Raw genomic sequence first — 18,073 nt, 5'->3', positions numbered from 1 at the left:
AGCTCATAGAGGCAATTGAAATACTTTAAAATCCTTAGCTCTCAGCAATTCCCGCTGCATTTCTTCTTGAATTATTATTAAATAAATATAGAATGTATCTCCATAAAACAAATAAAATACGAATTATATATACAAATGTTATAAACACACAAAAAAAGACATAGGCAAGCTCCAGTACTTGCTTATGAATCCTCACATTTTTAAGTTTTCTTCACTGTCAAAGTAATCCAGTGAAAGCTGTCTGTACATCCAGGGGAAATTGCAAACAGGCCAATAGCTAATTCAGGCATACTTTCAATGCAGCCAATTTGCCAAAATATAAACAAACGAGGGCTCAGGTTTAGCATTTCATCCCTCAAAACATAATGGGAACTGTAGGTCCATAAATTAGAGCATGATTATCACATTATTAATGAATGATAATAGGGGTGTCAAAATCCATTAAAATGAACTATTCTCATGTTTTGTTTTCTACTAGGCTTAGAATGTCCCTTCAACGTCCCTATCAACACTAATACTCTCCTCCATTCACTGCCCCAGACCCCAACAGAGGAGAGTATTAGCACTGAGAGCTCTCAGTTGCTGTGAAGGATATCTATGGTCAGACTCTAAGTAGAAGATCCAATAAACAGGATAAAACCGGACAAGCAAAAGTTCAGTTTCACAAAAAAAAGTACTTGTACCACAAAGAATATAACGGTGGCCTTGGTTTCTCTGAGTTCTCTTGTTAAAAAGGGCAGGCACAATTACAATTGTACCTTGCAGGGCCCCACTCAACCATCTGACTCTGGCAACTGGAGCCTGACTAAGACTGCCGAAGACAAAGTGTATTTACCAGCAAACTCAAGGTTGATTACAGAGTTTTCAAATGTCTTGTGGAAATCAAACAGAGTATTGTGGGTTTTCTTTGACACTCAAACATTTTGGACAGTTTGGCTCTTTCAGTTATATTACGTCATACACAGAGCGAGGATGCATATGAATAAAGTCTGACTATACAGGCAGACAAAGACAAAGAAAACGCACTGCAGGGAGAGAGACTGCAGCATCCAACCCTCCTAGGATTAATGTCTGAGTGCCATTTTGAGTGCCATCCATTATATTAGACTACACAAACATTTAAAAATGACATGAATATGACAGGCAGGTGACTATAGAGTTTTAAACTGTAAAGCATCCAGTTAACTATCTTTCTATGCCATAAATTCCCATTTATAGTTTTCTGCTCATGGTATCCTAGTTGCTTGCTTTACTTTTACCCTTCCATTACCTGGCCTTATATCTGCTTACCTACCTGTTTGTTGCCAGCCTGCCTGGGTGCCAGTCTGACTACCTGCCTGTACCTGCATGTAGCCACATTTTTGCAATAAATAACTCAACTGTATTAGTCTGCCTGTTTTATCTGCCTTTTGGGTCCAGTCCCTATTGCCCCATTAAACCCATCCTGAAAACACACTCTAGTTTTTCCTTGTAGACAGCCAGCCTTCACCTTAGTCTGTGCAAGCAGACTTGTACAGTTATCCTAAAGGCTCTAGCTGCATCTATTTCATAGAGCCTTTTCTGAAGAAGCTTGTCAGAAAAGCTAGCAGCTGGTTGATGTAATCCGCAGTAGCTGCCTGTCGCTGTTCTAGAAAGGTAGACCCATTCAGGTAGTCTTTTCTTATCCAGCAGACACAGACAATTCTGTACAATGTGTGTGTGGGTATATGTGATTGAACAGGAAGATTACTTTGGTTATCATCCAGAGAAGTGTCAGGTTTCAGCCACGATGTGCTGCTTCCATTTTACACTCTGATAATCTCCGTCCTTTGGCGAGCTTTTCCGTGTTGGCAAGATTCAGCTTATAAATCCGGTGAGCAATTGTGCACTAACATTTATTTTCACATGTAATTTCCCAAAAATGCCAGATTGTAGATTCATAATTTGAGAGAATAATGACTTAGTCTGTTTAAGCTGCAGGAGGCAACTTTATACAGGCTGGCTGCTCCAAATAGCAGTGAGAGAAAACAGTTGTCACCGTTTTGAGCGTCAGCACCCACAAATGATGCAACATGACATGAGTGGATTGTACACAGCTCACCCAGGTTTACCAAGCTGTCATCCTGTGACACGTTTTATCAAAGCGTAGCAGAAGAAAGAGAAAGGTAAAAGATGTAATGCTGGTAAGTCCAGCAGTCTCTGCTCAGTGTTCAGACAGCAGTAGTGTATCCACCCCACACCTCCCCAACCCCGACTCCCCGTGTGTGTGTGTGTGTGTGTGTGTATGTGTGTGTTACGCCACTGAACACAGCTGACAACTGCAAACTGCAAATAGCACTGAGGCAAGGAGCCAGAGCTCTGTTAGGAGGATCTCACTTAGGAGGACCGGGGCTGTCCTCGTTGTGGCAGCCTCCCTTACGTGTGTGTTTGGACACTGAAAAGATGGGAGAAAGGTATTTATAAAAACAAAGCCTGAGACCTAAACAATTAATTTGCTCCCCTCCCTCAGGCCTTACAGTACCTATAGTACACTTGGATTTTTGCCTAACAGATGGCAACACAGTTCTGCAGGCATGTTCGCGTGAAGGTTAGTCTTGTACAACAAAGTCTACTTGCAAAACATACCTCGTTTTTGACAAAATGTTACTATCTCTCTGCCGTGCCTGCATGTCTTTTCCTTTTTCCACTAAGTTTTCCTATCTACATGATAAACTAGGAAAAATGCATTCAAAATCAATTCTCTATCTTGCTGATAGATAGGTTAGGTGAGAGGATCGCTAGCACTCTCTAGCCTTAAGACTGGAAGCAGAGAAAAACAGCTGACTGTAGCTTACAAAATATTAAACTATTCCCTTTATTCTTAATAATTAATTAATAATTAACCCTATGTTTTATTCTATGGTGCCTAGCATGGCACTCAATGTCACTTTACATCAGATAATAACATATCATAAGCATATAATGAACAGCAAGCAGCAACAAAAAAAGTATGATAAAGGAGAAGGCCCTAGCACCCATTGTGCTGAGGGTGATGGCTGGTAGTGCCAGTAGACTTGTTGTGGAGGACCAGAATCCCTGTAATCTTTCCGAGGTCCTGTATTAAAACATTTGCAAGTAAAAATTTAAGTTTCTATGTATCTCTAAGTTTATTTACATGTTGAAATGTAAGTCCTGTAACCCCAAAAAACAGTGAACAGGCAGTTCTGCGTTATGCTAACTGGCATAGCTGATTTTAATTATGCAAGAAGCGTATTTCCCAGAATGTCAAACTAAAATCCAATTTACATAACTAGTCTTAATACATTATATATGGCTCATAATTATTATCAGCACGTAATTGTTGTAACATGTTTTAACATTTCTTGTATGTTGGCATATAGATTGTTTGGACTTGATGGCTCTCACACGTCCACGGTCTCGGAAGTGCTGTGCATGGCACCGAACCCCCCATCGTATTCTTCACACTGATTCAGACTCACTGCAGGTCACTCACTGGTCTTACAACAGTTGACAAATCTTGACAAATCAATGTCTATCAACAGTCAGGAAGATATGTCTGCTCTTTTCCTACTGACAGGAAATCAGTTCCAGAAATACATGTTCCCTTTCAGGAAATGGACAAATAAAAATTGATCAATGTAATCTAGAGTTTCTTCATGTTACTGTGTGTAATATATACTTATCTTAATTGTCTGATATCATTCCATATCATAAAGCATTGATCTCCATCTCCAAGGCACATTACTAATCCATTAGTAACTATGGCAATTACATACATGATTACATATGTACGTTACGGTTGGAGGGATTTTAATTACACATTTACATACATATTGACTGCAACCCTATTGTATACAGAAAGATATTCATCACAGTTTATGAAGTTTTTCTTAGAAGTGGTTATTGTGTATTTTATTATCTTTCATTGAAAATAAAACAGCACAGATTCTATTATACTGAAAACAAATGAAATGATGTCCTCAAACTAAAACATAACATAATTGCCTAAATATGAACTAAGGTATTTTACTCAGGCCAAATAAGGAAACCAAATGTTTATCATGTTTCAACAGGACAAAATGTAATGAAAATTAAACAAACATTTTTTGTTTATTTGTTGCTTATGTCAGGTCAGGCATTTTAGGCTGGCTAATCAAGGTGCATGCATACCAGAGACTTCTGCCAGACATGCCAACATTTCCATTTTGTTGGAGAGTACATTAAAGCAATAGGTAGGTAGGTAGGTACATTTATTGTCACAATATAACAGGTTATATAATGAAATTGAGCTTTATGACTCCCTTCTGCTACATAGCAGACTATATACATTAATATAGAAGCAATTATAAAACTGGTAATGGCGCAATGGAGCAATGCTGAGGATGAATTAGAGTTTAAGAGTCTGATAGCTTGGGGGGAAAAAGCTGCTCTGCAGTCTGGTGGTGCGGCAGCAGAAACTTCTATATCTCTTCCCAGAAGGCAGCAGGGTGAACAGGCTGTGGCTGGGTGGGTACTGTCCTTTAGTATCCTTTGGGCTCTGCGCAGGCACCTCACCTCACCGATATCACTGATGCTTGGGAGATGGGTACCAATGATCTTCTGAGCAGTTTTAATCATCCGCTGCAGAGCCCTCCGGTCCTGGATCATGCACATCCCATGTCAGTTAGTGATGTTTCCAGTCAGGATGATTTCTATTGCTCCTCTGTAAAAGCTGACAAGAACTTGGTGTGGGAACTTGGCCTTAAGCTTCCTCAAGAAATACAGACGTTTTTGAGCTTTACTTTACGGATACTGTTACCACCATAAGAAATTCAACCAATAGCCAAATCTTAATAGCTTTTATATTTGCTGTTCTATATACCTAATGAGGTATTTTCTCCTTCTAAATTCACAGAGGCAACATCTGCACATTTTTTTTATGACTGACTTTGGTTTGTGAAAAACACATTATACTTTAACATGACTTTGTTCATTTGAATTTTTTAGGGGAGTACTGTCTGAAATTATCTCTACTATTCATCAGAATGTAGTTAATGCAAAAGTAAGTGAAATAATGTGTTAAAAAACAACTAGAACAATAGATGTAAAGACAGTAGCTGCAGCAGCTAAGCTAAGCTTGTATGCTAGTTAGTCAAATATGCTAATGTTTGCAGCTTACATTAGATCAGTTTGAGCCATTCTTACATTTTGGATTTTGAAAGGTTATTTAAAAAAATTATCTTCAGATGCCGGGTATCACTCTTAACTATAGCTGTATACACATTGCTTCAACATGTGGAGAAATTCAAAGCTTGGCAGGCCTGCTGGGCCTGTACCATTGCGGAGCTGTGATTGGACAAAAAAAAAAAAGCTATGGTATATAAACTATCATTCAGCACCACATTTTCTAAATAAATAAGTTGTACTTGTGGATTAAATGAAAAGTCGATTTAAGTTAAATCATTTCCCACAAAGGAGATGAAGGCAGGCAGAGTAATCGCTAAAGAAGCCAGAGGGTCACAACCATTCAAATAAACTGATAATGAATTTCACAGTTCTATATCAATTACCACTAATGCACTGTGGAACTGTATAGAATGTGTGCTTGTTAATATTTCAGCAGCATCTCTGTCCCTTACATTGAATTGTAGATGGTGTTACAGGCTTGGTAAAGGCCATGCGTAAATGGATGTGGACCTTGAACATCATCCATGGTTCTCTTCTCTTGGTGACTGAACCTATTCTATCCCCAAAAGGTCACCTCAGCCTGTTTTTTTCTGCCCAGTAACCACAATACTCTCCACAAATGACACACACTTTAATGGGAAACTGTTGCGCTTTTCAGCTGCATCCAGCCAGCACAACGTGCAATTCTGCAAATTTGTATATTTTCCCCAGTTTTTCAAAATGCTTACCCACCACAATTGTCCCTTATCAGGGGAAAGGCAAGATCAAACGAAAATAAAAAAGCAGCTTCTTTGGGTTTGCAGGGCTTTTCACTTGCAGTTTCTAGATGCCGTCCATTTAGATGAGTCCATGAGAGAAACTGTCTGTCAACTTTGACAGCTCTCACCATGAGGCCTTGTGAGGATTAGCTCTAGAGTGCTTAGAGGGTCAGAACAGTACGCATCACATCGGCAATTATAAACACCTTTTTCACAGTTTCAGTTTTTCCGCAGTGATGATTGAATTCTAATAATAACGGGATGCTCAGAAAGGTGACAGCTGAGTAAAAAGGTGGTATGAGTGGAATGAAGGTAGCTTTCAGTTTTTCTGTTTGTTTTTTTTTATTTGTGTGCTTTTTTGTTCTAAATTGTAATTACCAAAAAGCATATACAATTTACATTCTTATTTTTCTGAAGTGACAACACCCCCAATATTAGTGTTCTGCAGATCAATTGAGTTTTTGTTACAGACTGCAACTTAACAATACCAACAATATCAGCACTGCAATTTGACTGGTGTATCGTCTGTGTGGGCGGGCATAAAAATGGTTTGTTTTATGTTTATGTTGTAGCAGACCTAAATTTTAGTCATGCAATTTAATACATTTATGAGAATTGATACCCAATTATGAATTTTAATATTCATAAAATAAAAATTTTCTTCGTTTCAGGGCACCACCGGAGTTGTTATAATCCTAGAGTCTCCGGACCTCTAGGTAATTTTGAATAATTATACAATTATTACTAGTGATCAGTTAGTTAATAATCGCTCAATTATCTTAAATCAGTCAGTCAGTCTCATATCTAAAGGGTCAATTCTCTTGGCAGGAACTAGAAATAGGCAACACACACAGCTCTTGATTATATTACAGTGAATTTATTCTCTAACTAAGATGGTTGGATACAGGGAACATAAACATTTGCTGAACAATGAGCCGGGAGGTTCGATTGTGGGAAGCATTTGACTCATACGGCATAGAAGAGCTAATGAAAGTAAACTAATGCTATAATTTAGGAGTTAAAATGGACATCTGATCACAGAACGTGTGTTAAGTCTTACTGTTTGTCGACAGCCTGCTTTTGGCCTGTTGCACGGGTCCCACGTTGGCTCGACGAAAAAGGCTTAAAATGGAACTTGGTCGTTCCTGAATTAGTCCAGTGTAACTTGACGGACTGATAACTTTAACAAACAAAAGAAATAAAGAAAATAAAACAAACTGAAGGCAGATTGATGTCGCGGCACTTCAGGTGTGTAGCTTCAGGCGAACAAAAGGCCTGTCTCGCTGGCCGAGTCTGGGCGTTGCCTGGCGAGGCACGCCAAACGCGTGCCGAAGTGTCCAGCGAGCAGAGCAGAGTGAAAGAGAGCCAACGGCGAAGAGAAGAGAAGAGCGAGCGAGGTCGCGTTTCGCTCTTTTGTTGCCTGGGGTGTGGTTCCCCAGGGGGCGTCTCAGGTTTCCCATGGGACTGCCTTTCTAAATTTAAAGTCTAAAAAGAAATCTATTTGCACGTCTTATAATCAAATATTTTCCACAATCGAACCTCAATGGTTGAACGGTTGTACTGTTCTAGGCATTTGGTAACAGGAAACAATTGTCACATTATTGGTCAGGATATTTATACATTTAACGGCATTTCCGACGAGGGCATGTAATACTTATTTCGTCCACTTGGGGGAGCACAGGTTACATGAGGAAAGCTTGGATCACATTAGATGAAGGAGTGTCTTGCTGAAAATAAAAACACTGCACAAGTAACTTTCTTTTCAGCACTAATATCAACAACAGATAGCAACAACATAACTACTCAAATAGAGGCAAACGTAATCAGGTAACTAAAGATTTAATTAAACTTAATTAAATGCTTTGAGTCTTTGGAGACTGCAGTCCTTAGCCATTCAAAGTTCGGCTGTCCTGGATTGTGTCACACCTGGGTGAGACAAGGAGTATCCCTTTGATGTGGTAATAAAACAAAGAATAAGGTCAGTTGCCACGGAAACATGTGTGGGGGGCCAGTTTTGATAGGCTGTTCAGGGAGATGCCAATGGCTGGTTCGTGTCCCTTTGTCAGTTTAACAGTCAGGCCCCGCGTTATCAGCTTCGGAATCAAAAAGGTGCCAGTTTTATGGTCGGGATAGCACTTAGAGAAAGCAACTTTGACCCCTCCCCCTTCTTCTCTGGGGAGGAGAAAGGAATTTAGAGTAGCTCCAAATTTATTCAATATAAAATGCACAAATCCACACCGTTGTTCACTACAATGTTTTTTGTAACATTGTTTAGCATCCCATGTGTGATTTCAGCTCTCCTTACTCTGGATGCCAGTCCGTCTTGTGATTCGAATCACTGTAATGTAAAGACTGTTGAGATTTCAACTCATGCCTCTAAGTTTTGACAGGCTAGTCATGTGCCATCACAACAATTATCTAACTTTTCAATACACAGCACAATGAGTCATCCAAAACACTGAATGTTGTAAAAGGACAGACAGCTTAAATTCCTAAAGACTGCTAGCCAACGCTAAGTGGGGTTGAAAATAGAGGGAAAATTCCTGTTTCAAAGCTTGTAAGCAGTAAAATACACCCTTGCCCTTCCCTTTTTTTGTGAAGAGTGACCAGTAGTTTATGCTGGCTAATGTTTGCTAGAGTTAGCAAACTTTCTAGATAGATATTGCTGTGTAACTGAAATCGTTGAAGCAAGTTTGCTGACTACACCACTCCACTTTACTTAAGCTACTGTTACACTACGTTTAAGCATATATCATTATCTTGTAACTACTGCTTATGGCCACAGGGGCCGCTGTTTTAGTGTTGCTTTAAAGTTGTTTTAGATATGTATTGCATTTCTACGGTATTAAAAGGCTAAATACGGTACTTTCAATAGTCTATAGCAGCGAGCAAGTGTGGTGCACGCACCCCTGAGGATGCGTGAGCTGCCTCTAGGGGGTGCGCGACAGGAAAAATCTAATGGTACTGTAGTAGTGTAAAACGACACCAATAATTTTTTTGTGGAATTTTTCATGAAATAAAAACTTTATTTGAAAACTTTCCTTTCTAAGTTTAATTTAAAACTAAAAATGTTATTATTAATAGTTAAGGTCACAGGTAATGGCTACTCACACACCTCTTTCCCTCTCCCTCTCTCAGACTGAGTCACCCACACGGAACTAACAAATCCTCATATGAATCCTCATTTAATCCATGTTATCTGTTTATGAGGCTCTACACAGGGTGTGATAGCGGATGGGATGTTTTGAAGCGTTTTTTTTTTTGTCATGAAAATACCCCCCACCTCCCTCCACACGGTTCAGCACGCTGGTGAACTGTGGATTGATTGCAAAGTTTAACCATCAAAGTATGAGAAAACCTTTTACTGCCACTGTTACTCTTTAAAGTAATAAATAATGTTACATCAAGATCTTTCAAGAGTGTCAATGAGTGAAACCCCATAGCTGTGACTTCGGGCATGTTCATTAGTGTAACAGGGAAACTGCGCTGCTTGTCATCATAGAAACAGATCATCAGATTTTGATGTTTATTGCACTTTCAGTGATGTTGGCTGCCTTCTCTTCAACACACAGCTCCACTGCTCACAACAAAGTGTTGATAGGCTATTATTTGCAACGTGTAACCAATCAGGTGCTATGGGCAGGACATTGAGCAAATAAATAAGTAAAAAAATAAAAATAAATAATACTAATAATATATATATATACACATACATGTGTATGTATGTGTAAGCAAACCTAGAGAGAGGGGGGGTTTGGGGATGCAGCAGCCTGGTCAAGATGTAGGAGGGGGTGCGTTTCCTAAAAAGTTTGGGAACCGCTGGTCAATAGCATTTGGTCCCAGTATAAATATAACTCATTCCATGAACATGATGTTTGTGAAAATGTCAATTCCTCCACTGTTTCTGACTAATTTCTTCGGTTTTAATGATCATTGAAGATTCACCATAAATGACTTTCTTTTCTTTCTGCCTGCCATTTAATTCTAATTATCTCTGTGTAACACACTGTCCAGATGCAGTGGCACTTCATGATATAATTACAAACTAGTATCGAAAAGGAGAGGGGTTATTTATGCATATTGCCTCTTCTAATTATGAATTATTGAAAGACTGAGTCTACACATAAAGGGGTGTTACAGGGTAGTGGAAGATAAGGAGTCCTCATGCTTCGACCAGCGTCTCACACACTTATAACGAATGAATGATAGCACAAACATGTGGTTAACATAAAAACATTACATCTGTCCTTCCCCATGGTTCTCCTGAGAGCCATGCAGACTAGAAGGCTGGTTTCCATTAATAAATATTGCTGGTGTAAAAAAAAGACATGATTGAAATAGATTTTTAGGTTTTGAGTGTATTAGGAATTAATGATATAATTGTCTGGGGGAATTAAAAGCTAGTTGGATGAAGCCAAGTGTGGCCATCCATTTGGAGGAGTCAGCCAGGTGTGAGGGCTGTTAAGACGTTCACAGTTGCGTGCTGAATTTATCAGCCAACTCTGACGAGTCTAACACCTGTCACTTGTGAAATATATTTTCCAGACTGCATTATCATTTGCCAAACCTGTATACATGATGGGGAAAGGGAACAAATATGACAAAATGATAAAGTCATCCACAAAGAGGAAGACACTGTCAGTTAACATGCAGACCGGACCTTCAATCCTACTCCTTTTCCACATTTACATTGGCAAGATGATGGAGCATTCCAATGAAAAGCTTACTCATTGCTCAATGCATATACATGCATGTGCCCTACACTTGAATTAGTTCCTGCTGCATGCATAACCGTATATCTGTAATGACAGCTTACTGTATAAGCATGTGCGTCATTAAAAATAGCTTCTTAGCACTGTTTAATCCCGGGCTTCATTTAGAGAATCTTCATCTGATTCCTCACACCTCCTTTGCATTGCAAAAGACATAGATATGAATATTACAATGGAGAATATTAATGATATCTTCCTCAAGGATGACAATCAGACCAGCTCATCAAGTGAGCAATTTTGCCTACATGGTAATATTTTATCTGACCTGTTAATGGGTGCTACTACACACACACACACACACACACACACACACACATACACACACACAACGACAACTGTTTCTTATGTTTTGCATCTGAGTAAGTGAAAATGTATCTGGATGTGAGGATTATTTTATTGTAATGATTACATCTCACTAAACAAGTGAAAAATCAAATTGAACTGTTGTTTTCTTTTGTTTTCGCAGGTCCACTTTGTATAAATTAACATGGACAAAGTGGTCATCAGTCTCCTGCTTCTGGGAACCGCAGTTACGATGGTCCATGCATGTCCCAAATACTGTGTCTGCCAGAACCTCTCAGAGTCTCTGGGGACTCTGTGCCCCTCCAAAGGCCTGCTCTTCGTCCCCCTGGACATCGACCGGCGAACTGTGGAGCTACGGTTGGGAGGCAACTTCATCCTCAAGATCACCACTCAGGACTTTGCCAACATGACAGGTCTGGTAGATCTCACCTTGTCCCGCAACACCATCAGCGCCATCCAGCCTTTCTCTTTCATTGACCTGGAGACCCTGAGATCCCTGCACCTTGACAGTAACCGGTTGACTGAGCTGGGACCAGACGATCTCCGAGGGCTGGTCAACCTGCAGCACCTGATCCTCAACAACAATCAGCTGAGTCAGATCTCCAAAGCAACCTTTGACGACTTGTTACTGACACTCGAGGATCTGGATTTGTCATATAACAACTTGCGCAGTGTGCCTTGGGAAGCCATCCGCAAGATGGTCAACCTCCATCAGATGAGTCTGGATCATAACCTCATCTCCTTCATTGCAGAGGGGACTTTTACAGATCTGGATAAACTGGCCCGCTTGGACCTCACCTCCAACCGTCTCCAGAAGCTTCCACCGGACCCCATCTTTGCGCGCTCCCAAAGCAATGTAGTGATGAGCACTCCTTACGCACCTCCACTTTCTCTAAGCTTTGGTGGAAATCCATTGCACTGCAACTGCGAAGTGCTGTGGCTTCGAAGGCTGGAGCGTGAGGATGATATGGAAACATGCGCTTCTCCTGCCAGTGTAAAGGGGCGATACTTTTGGTCTGTTCGCGAGGAGGAGTTTGTCTGTGAGCCGCCCCTAATCACGCAACATACACACAAGCTACTAGTGCTGGAGGGCCAAACTGCTAGCCTGCGCTGCAAAGCAGTCGGCGATCCGATGCCAACTGTGCACTGGGTTGCTCCTGATGACCGTTTGATCAGCAATTCCTCCCGAGCAACAGTATACGAAAATGGCACCTTGGACATTACAGTGACCACATCCAAGGATTACGGGACCTTTACTTGCATAGCTGCCAACGCTGCTGGGGAATCAACGGCCTCGATTGAGCTTTCAATCATTCAACTCCCCCATCTGAGTAATGGTACAAACCGTACCACACAGTCCAAGTCAGGGCTTTCAGACATAACTAGCTCCACCAAGATCAGTAAAGGGGAGCCTAAACCTCTGCCGGAGAAGGTGGTGTCTGTATCAGAAGTGACCGCCGTCTCTGCTCTGGTCAAGTGGACAGTTACCAAATCAACTCCAAAGGTCAAAATGTATCAGCTCCAGTACAACTGCTCAGAAGATGAAGTCCTCATTTACAGGTAAGAATGATTCAGGAAACTGGAATACACATTACATAAGCAGTAGCTGAGGCCTCTCTGGAGTCTTTTGCTAATTGTTTGATGGGTGGTTATTTGAAACAGTCAGTTTCTTTGAAGTGTTACTCAGAGATCAACATGAATTTTCCTTAATCCTTCTTGAGATTTATTTCGTTTTTTCCTTGAATTTGCAATTGCCTTCACCAAAACAATGAACCTCAAGTGCACATCTTTCGGAAAAAGGAAATCCAAAGTGAAATCCTTGCCCTGAACCATTAATTAGAAATTCAAGAAGAAGAGGATTATAGACCCTCATTTTAACGTATCCTTCCTAAGCTGCTCAAGTACATAAAGTGTAAGCTTGGAGACTGTAGCTGTAGATCTTTGGGCTCTGTGAAATCAATTTCCTGTCAAATGAGACAGTGAAAGTAGTGACATTCAACCAAGATAATTGAGCTGGAAGAGCATTGCTGTTTTAACATTAAATCAATTTGGGGAAGACGTTAAAAAATACCAGATATACTAGGCTGTGCTCTACAAACAAACATAAAGATAATTATTTTATGAATCCTGTATGAGTGTTCGGTATCCCCTTGGGCTCCAGTGGCTGAGTGCTCATATACACAACCACAGAATCAAAGAATTACTACCCCTTTGGACAAAGATGATATTTACGGTATCAGAATTCTATGAAAATTGGTAAAGTAGCACATTTGTGTCAGCTTCATGTTTCCTCCAACACGGACAACTGATGGTGAATCCCTTTAGCAACACCTCATCCAATAATTGATGCTGTGCCTTAGTTCTGCACAATTTACCTCTGCTGTACATTCCAGCAAACAGCTGTTTAATGAGAGGTAATTGACAGAATATGGGAAATCAAAAAGTCTGGTTATTAGCTCAGAATATGAGACTAGAACTGTACACAATATTGAAGATACTTTGTTCAAACACTGTGAATGCAACTCCCCATCCCTGTGAATTCAATAACATGGTGTTTATCTGATTTCCTTGCTTGCGTGCTGTGTGCCAGTTTGCCATGCCAGAGGAGAGAGAACAATATGTATTTTCAGTACCTTTTTTCCCCCGGTGATGGAAACAGTGGATGACTCATCTGCAGTTCTTGTAAATGCCTTTTATAATTTGTTCTCTAATGTCATCAAAATTGCAAACATGACACTAATGTGTGCTTTATAAACTGCATTTTTTCTCCTCATTAATTGATTTGCAGCAGCTAAATTATTTGCCTGAAAATTATAATGGCATTCCTGATACTGTTGTCAGTCAATAATCATTACTAACAATCACTACAGCATATTTTTACATTTAAACATGCCCATTATTTTGTTAATTTCTCATTTAGATAATAGCCTATATATTATGGTGATTTTCTCAGTTTGACCACACTTGCTGAACATAAGTGCTAACTTTCAAATTGCCCTTGTTATGTGATTTGATGCTTTAAAAAAATTTCTGCTTCATAATTAGTACACTACAGTATGTAGAATGTCTGTGAAGAGTGTCAGTCATCCACACATTAGTTATCCAAGGAAGATTAAATCAGGTTCAACTGGACTTGGTTGAAGACACTCAGAGACCTTTCCATGAGGCCATGAACTGAAGACGCCTCTTGGATGAGAGGCGTAACGTCTTCAAGTATCTTCAGCCAAGTCCAGTTGGTGCTTATTTAACCTTCCTTGGATAACTACAGTATGTGGTTTATATACAGCAGAAAAATGACCTTGAATAGATTTATATACTCTAATAAAATAATGGATGTGCAGTCCTTTTGCATGTCAGAAGACAAATTAGGAGCTAGAAGGAAAAAAGATAAAGCCCACAGACGCCAACTGCTGTGTTTGAATTAATATCGATATGTGTTCATTACTCGCACATGTACACCTACCGCGCTTCTCCCGTTGGCCGACACAGTTTCCCAGGGCACTGCCTGCACTCAAGCAATAGCACGATTAAAAATCAATCGGAGCCACGTGGGGGAAGAGAAAGATTGCATTGCTTTAGTTTTCTCAAACACGTGAGCCAACACAGCTTCTTCCTAGTTATGGGAAAAGGCAATTATGGATGAATAATGGACTGCAGCCCCGCTGCTGGTGTCTGGACACTGTGGTGGAGGTGCTTCAGAGGGATCAAAGCTTTGGATGCATGTACTCTAGGATAAATGCAAGCCAACATTGACTGAGGAATCTATTTATAGATGACTATACGAATATAGACCCTTTAAGGACCATTTTCTACCCATATGAAATGCAGTTTCTAATAGTCAATGATTGTTACACCATGTTTTATAGCTTAAGTGTATAGATAGTGGTGGTTCCCTACCTTGTCACTGAATTAACTGATACTGTCTGCCATATTCTAAATATGTGTTTTTAGTTTATTTAACACTATTAATAATATAAAAGTGGATATGGAAAAAATTACTTTATCATACAAGAAATAGTGATCTTAGCAATACTACCACTTGCCGTGGCATATACACTGAATCTATTTTTTTTATTAACTTTTGTTTTCTAGTTCAACTTCTCTGCTACCCCCTGGGGTACAAGTATCTCTGGTCGTGAATGACTGATATATAGTATTTAGTGGATTACTGTTGAGGGAAGATTTTCTAAAATATTAGCATGTCTAATCAAAGGATAACTAATGCAACCTCGTTGCCAGAAAAGGGTGCCATGGATGTGTCATGGATGAGTCATGGATGTATCTCCAGTGCTGGCACAACGCTAAAAGGGAGTGTGACTATGTGAGATGTAGAAAGAGCTGCAGGTCTGTGTGTCTGTTTGATGGAGGGGCGGGGCTGAGCTACACACACATGCAGAGCAGGAGCTAGCAGATAGAATGAAGCATGGCTTCAGCTGCTTTCACATAGAATCCGGCAATGCAGCGCCGTCCTGCAGGGTTGTGGAGAGGGGTGGTCGTGTTTATTTTTGTTTTAGAGGTAATCACCGTCAGAAAATAATGTTTTATTTATCTGATTCACTGCTTTGTTGTTGCAAACAGCATTCCTTTTTATCATTGACTTTCTAGCTCACTCAATAAAATTTCGCTCTCTCTCGCTAAGGGCAGGGGGGGAATGAATTGTGTGTTTACAAACAGCAACTCACAAATACTCATTTAGCCTTTAAGGTTAGGTATTTCTTTGCATTGGCAATTAAAACTATTGGTTAAAGCTGGATTCATAGTTGATGTAAGGGCTTAAAGCAAGTCCTGCCGTAGATACCTATGGTATATTGTGGATTTAGATTTTTAGATGAGTGTTGAATTTCACCAGTTGATTTCACCACTGCAACAAGAAAACAAAACCATCCTGTGCTGATTTGTAGTTACTTGCTACATGCTATGGTGTTGCATCTGTCATCACGCTGCCGTATATATATGCATTGGTTATACCGTAGGTACGCGGTATAACCGGTATATAGATATTAATATCTGGAATTATAACAGAGTGAGTTGAAACAACTGAATATATGATAAATGGAATGTACAAAAAATTACATTTAGCCAAAATAATATTTAAAAATTGGCCATTGGCCACTTATCTCATTACTATTTCTTCATGCATATCAAATGGGATATACTGGGACCAATAATGTCATCTTTCTGAATTACTCTGTGCATATAAATAGCTACTTAGCATGCTTCATTTTGGCTATTTCTTTGATCTGCCCCAGCATAACAGACTAAGCCAGAGTTAACACTAAAGCTCTCTACCCTTGTCTTGAACTCCCATAGCAATAGGTCTGGATTTTTAATGCAGTGTCTCTCTGTCTCTCTACCTCTTTTCAGGATGATTCCCATGACCAACAGAGCCTTCATAGTCACAAATCTTGTCCCAGGGATGCAGTATGACCTCTGTGTCTTGGCCATTTGGGATGACATTGCCACCACCCTCACTGCCACCAACATTGTCGGCTGTGTCCAGTTCATCACCAGGGAAGACTACCCGCAGTGCCAGTCTCTTCACAGTGGCTTCCTAGGCGGCACCATGATCCTGGTCATAGGTGGCATCATTGTGGCCACGCTATTGGTATTCATCATCATCCTCATGGTGCGGTATAAGGTGACTAGTGGCATCCAGACTAATAAATTACCCACTGTGAGCAACACATACTCACAGACCAATGGAGGGTTGAACAGGTTCAACGGTGCCCCGCCACAGGTCAAATCCACCGTGGTGGTCATGCGTGAGGAAATGGTAGAGTTCAAGTGTGGATCCCTCCAGAGTAGTCTCTCTTCATCCTCATCTTCTTCTAACTCATTAGACAGCCAAACAGGAAGGGGGGCTGGCGACCGCTACAGCATGCAGGGCAGTGAATGCAGCACCCTGCCCAGCAAGTTCAGGAGGCACGGACACAGCGCCAAAGCACGGCCAAACCTGGACCACCTTTTAGGGGCCTTCACCTCACTGGAACTGCGAGGGGTAGCGAGGGACCACCAAGGGGCTTCTGGCCCCTCCACCACCTCCAATGCTATGATATCAGTGGCTAAGGCACCCCCGTCCGATAAAGAACCCCTGCTCGGGAGGGCTGAGTCCACCACCATGCTTGGACGTCTCCTAGGGCTGCCACAGGAGGGCAAGCCCAAGAGGAGCCACTCGTTTGACATGGGTCATGTGGGGGCCACACAGTGTCGCAGTAGCTACCCTCGCAGGATCAGTAACATCTGGACTAAGCGCAGTCTGTCTGTTAATGGCATGCTGCTGCAGTATGATGACAGTGAGGATGAGAAGCCCACTTTTGAGAGCTCTGAGTGGGTGATGGAAAGCACAGTTTGAGTGCAGTCGGTCTAACTGTGAGGTCCATGGCCAAACAATAAATCTATATCAGGAACTAAAGGAACATGAGTGTAGGGGCAGGGACGTTCCAGAGGGAATCTGGCTTTGGGTATTGCATGAAGTTCATCCATGTGAATACTGTCTAAGTAATTATGTGAGAAAAGACACTCAAATCAATAGATTTATGGCCATGATCTCAAGTCTCTGACCATGTCTAACTGTATCTGAAATATTGTTCCCATTTAAAACAACATGGAATCTTGGATTGTGCAGATGGAATAATTCCTTATCCACAGGGCACGTGAGAGTATCTCTGAGAGAAAGGGGGGGTGGGAAGATAGATGAGAAATTCAAATTGGATTTACTACGTTATTATCAAAAGAACTGAATACCAAGAGGATTTGCCTCGACTGTGGTGAACTGGATGTGCATCACAATGTCTTGGACCGTCAGCATGAAATGGGACTACTGCAACAGTAGAAAGAAGGACAAGAGGAGTGAAGAGAAAATTAAAACAAAGTCATTTTTATGTTCATTTTCATTTGACGTCATCAGCAGACAGAGGCATAGTTCTTTGATGAGGTTATAATTGTCAGTGATCAAAAAAAACAACACAGAAGTTACATACAGCTGTTTTACGTCATCCAATGGTACTTTCAGTCAAATTACAATCAGTCACAAATTGAAAACATGACTTATTTTCAAATAAGAGGATGCTCCAATGCTCTAGATGTCGGTGACAC

The 18,073-nt window shown here is 40.6% G+C and overlaps 1 protein-coding gene across 1 annotated transcript; it reads left to right on the top strand.

The window, feature by feature from the left end:
* Positions 1-11,156: 11,156 nt before the first annotated feature.
* Positions 11,157-17,333, top strand: LOC123979172 (leucine-rich repeat and fibronectin type-III domain-containing protein 2). The gene is made up of 2 exons (XM_046062952.1): positions 11,157-12,538; positions 16,343-17,333. Exons 1-2 carry the CDS (start codon positions 11,163-11,165, stop codon positions 17,328-17,330), a joined length of 2,364 nt encoding a protein of 787 aa, XP_045918908.1. The 5' UTR covers positions 11,157-11,162; the 3' UTR covers positions 17,331-17,333.
* Positions 17,334-18,073: the final 740 nt, after the last annotated feature.

This window comes from Micropterus dolomieu, linkage group LG11 (genome assembly GCF_021292245.1).
Source record: "Micropterus dolomieu isolate WLL.071019.BEF.003 ecotype Adirondacks linkage group LG11, ASM2129224v1, whole genome shotgun sequence".
Classification (NCBI taxonomy): Eukaryota; Metazoa; Chordata; class Actinopteri; order Centrarchiformes; family Centrarchidae; genus Micropterus; species Micropterus dolomieu.
The sequence above is the reverse complement of the archived record's forward strand: the minus strand, read 5'-3'. Positions and strand labels throughout refer to the sequence as shown.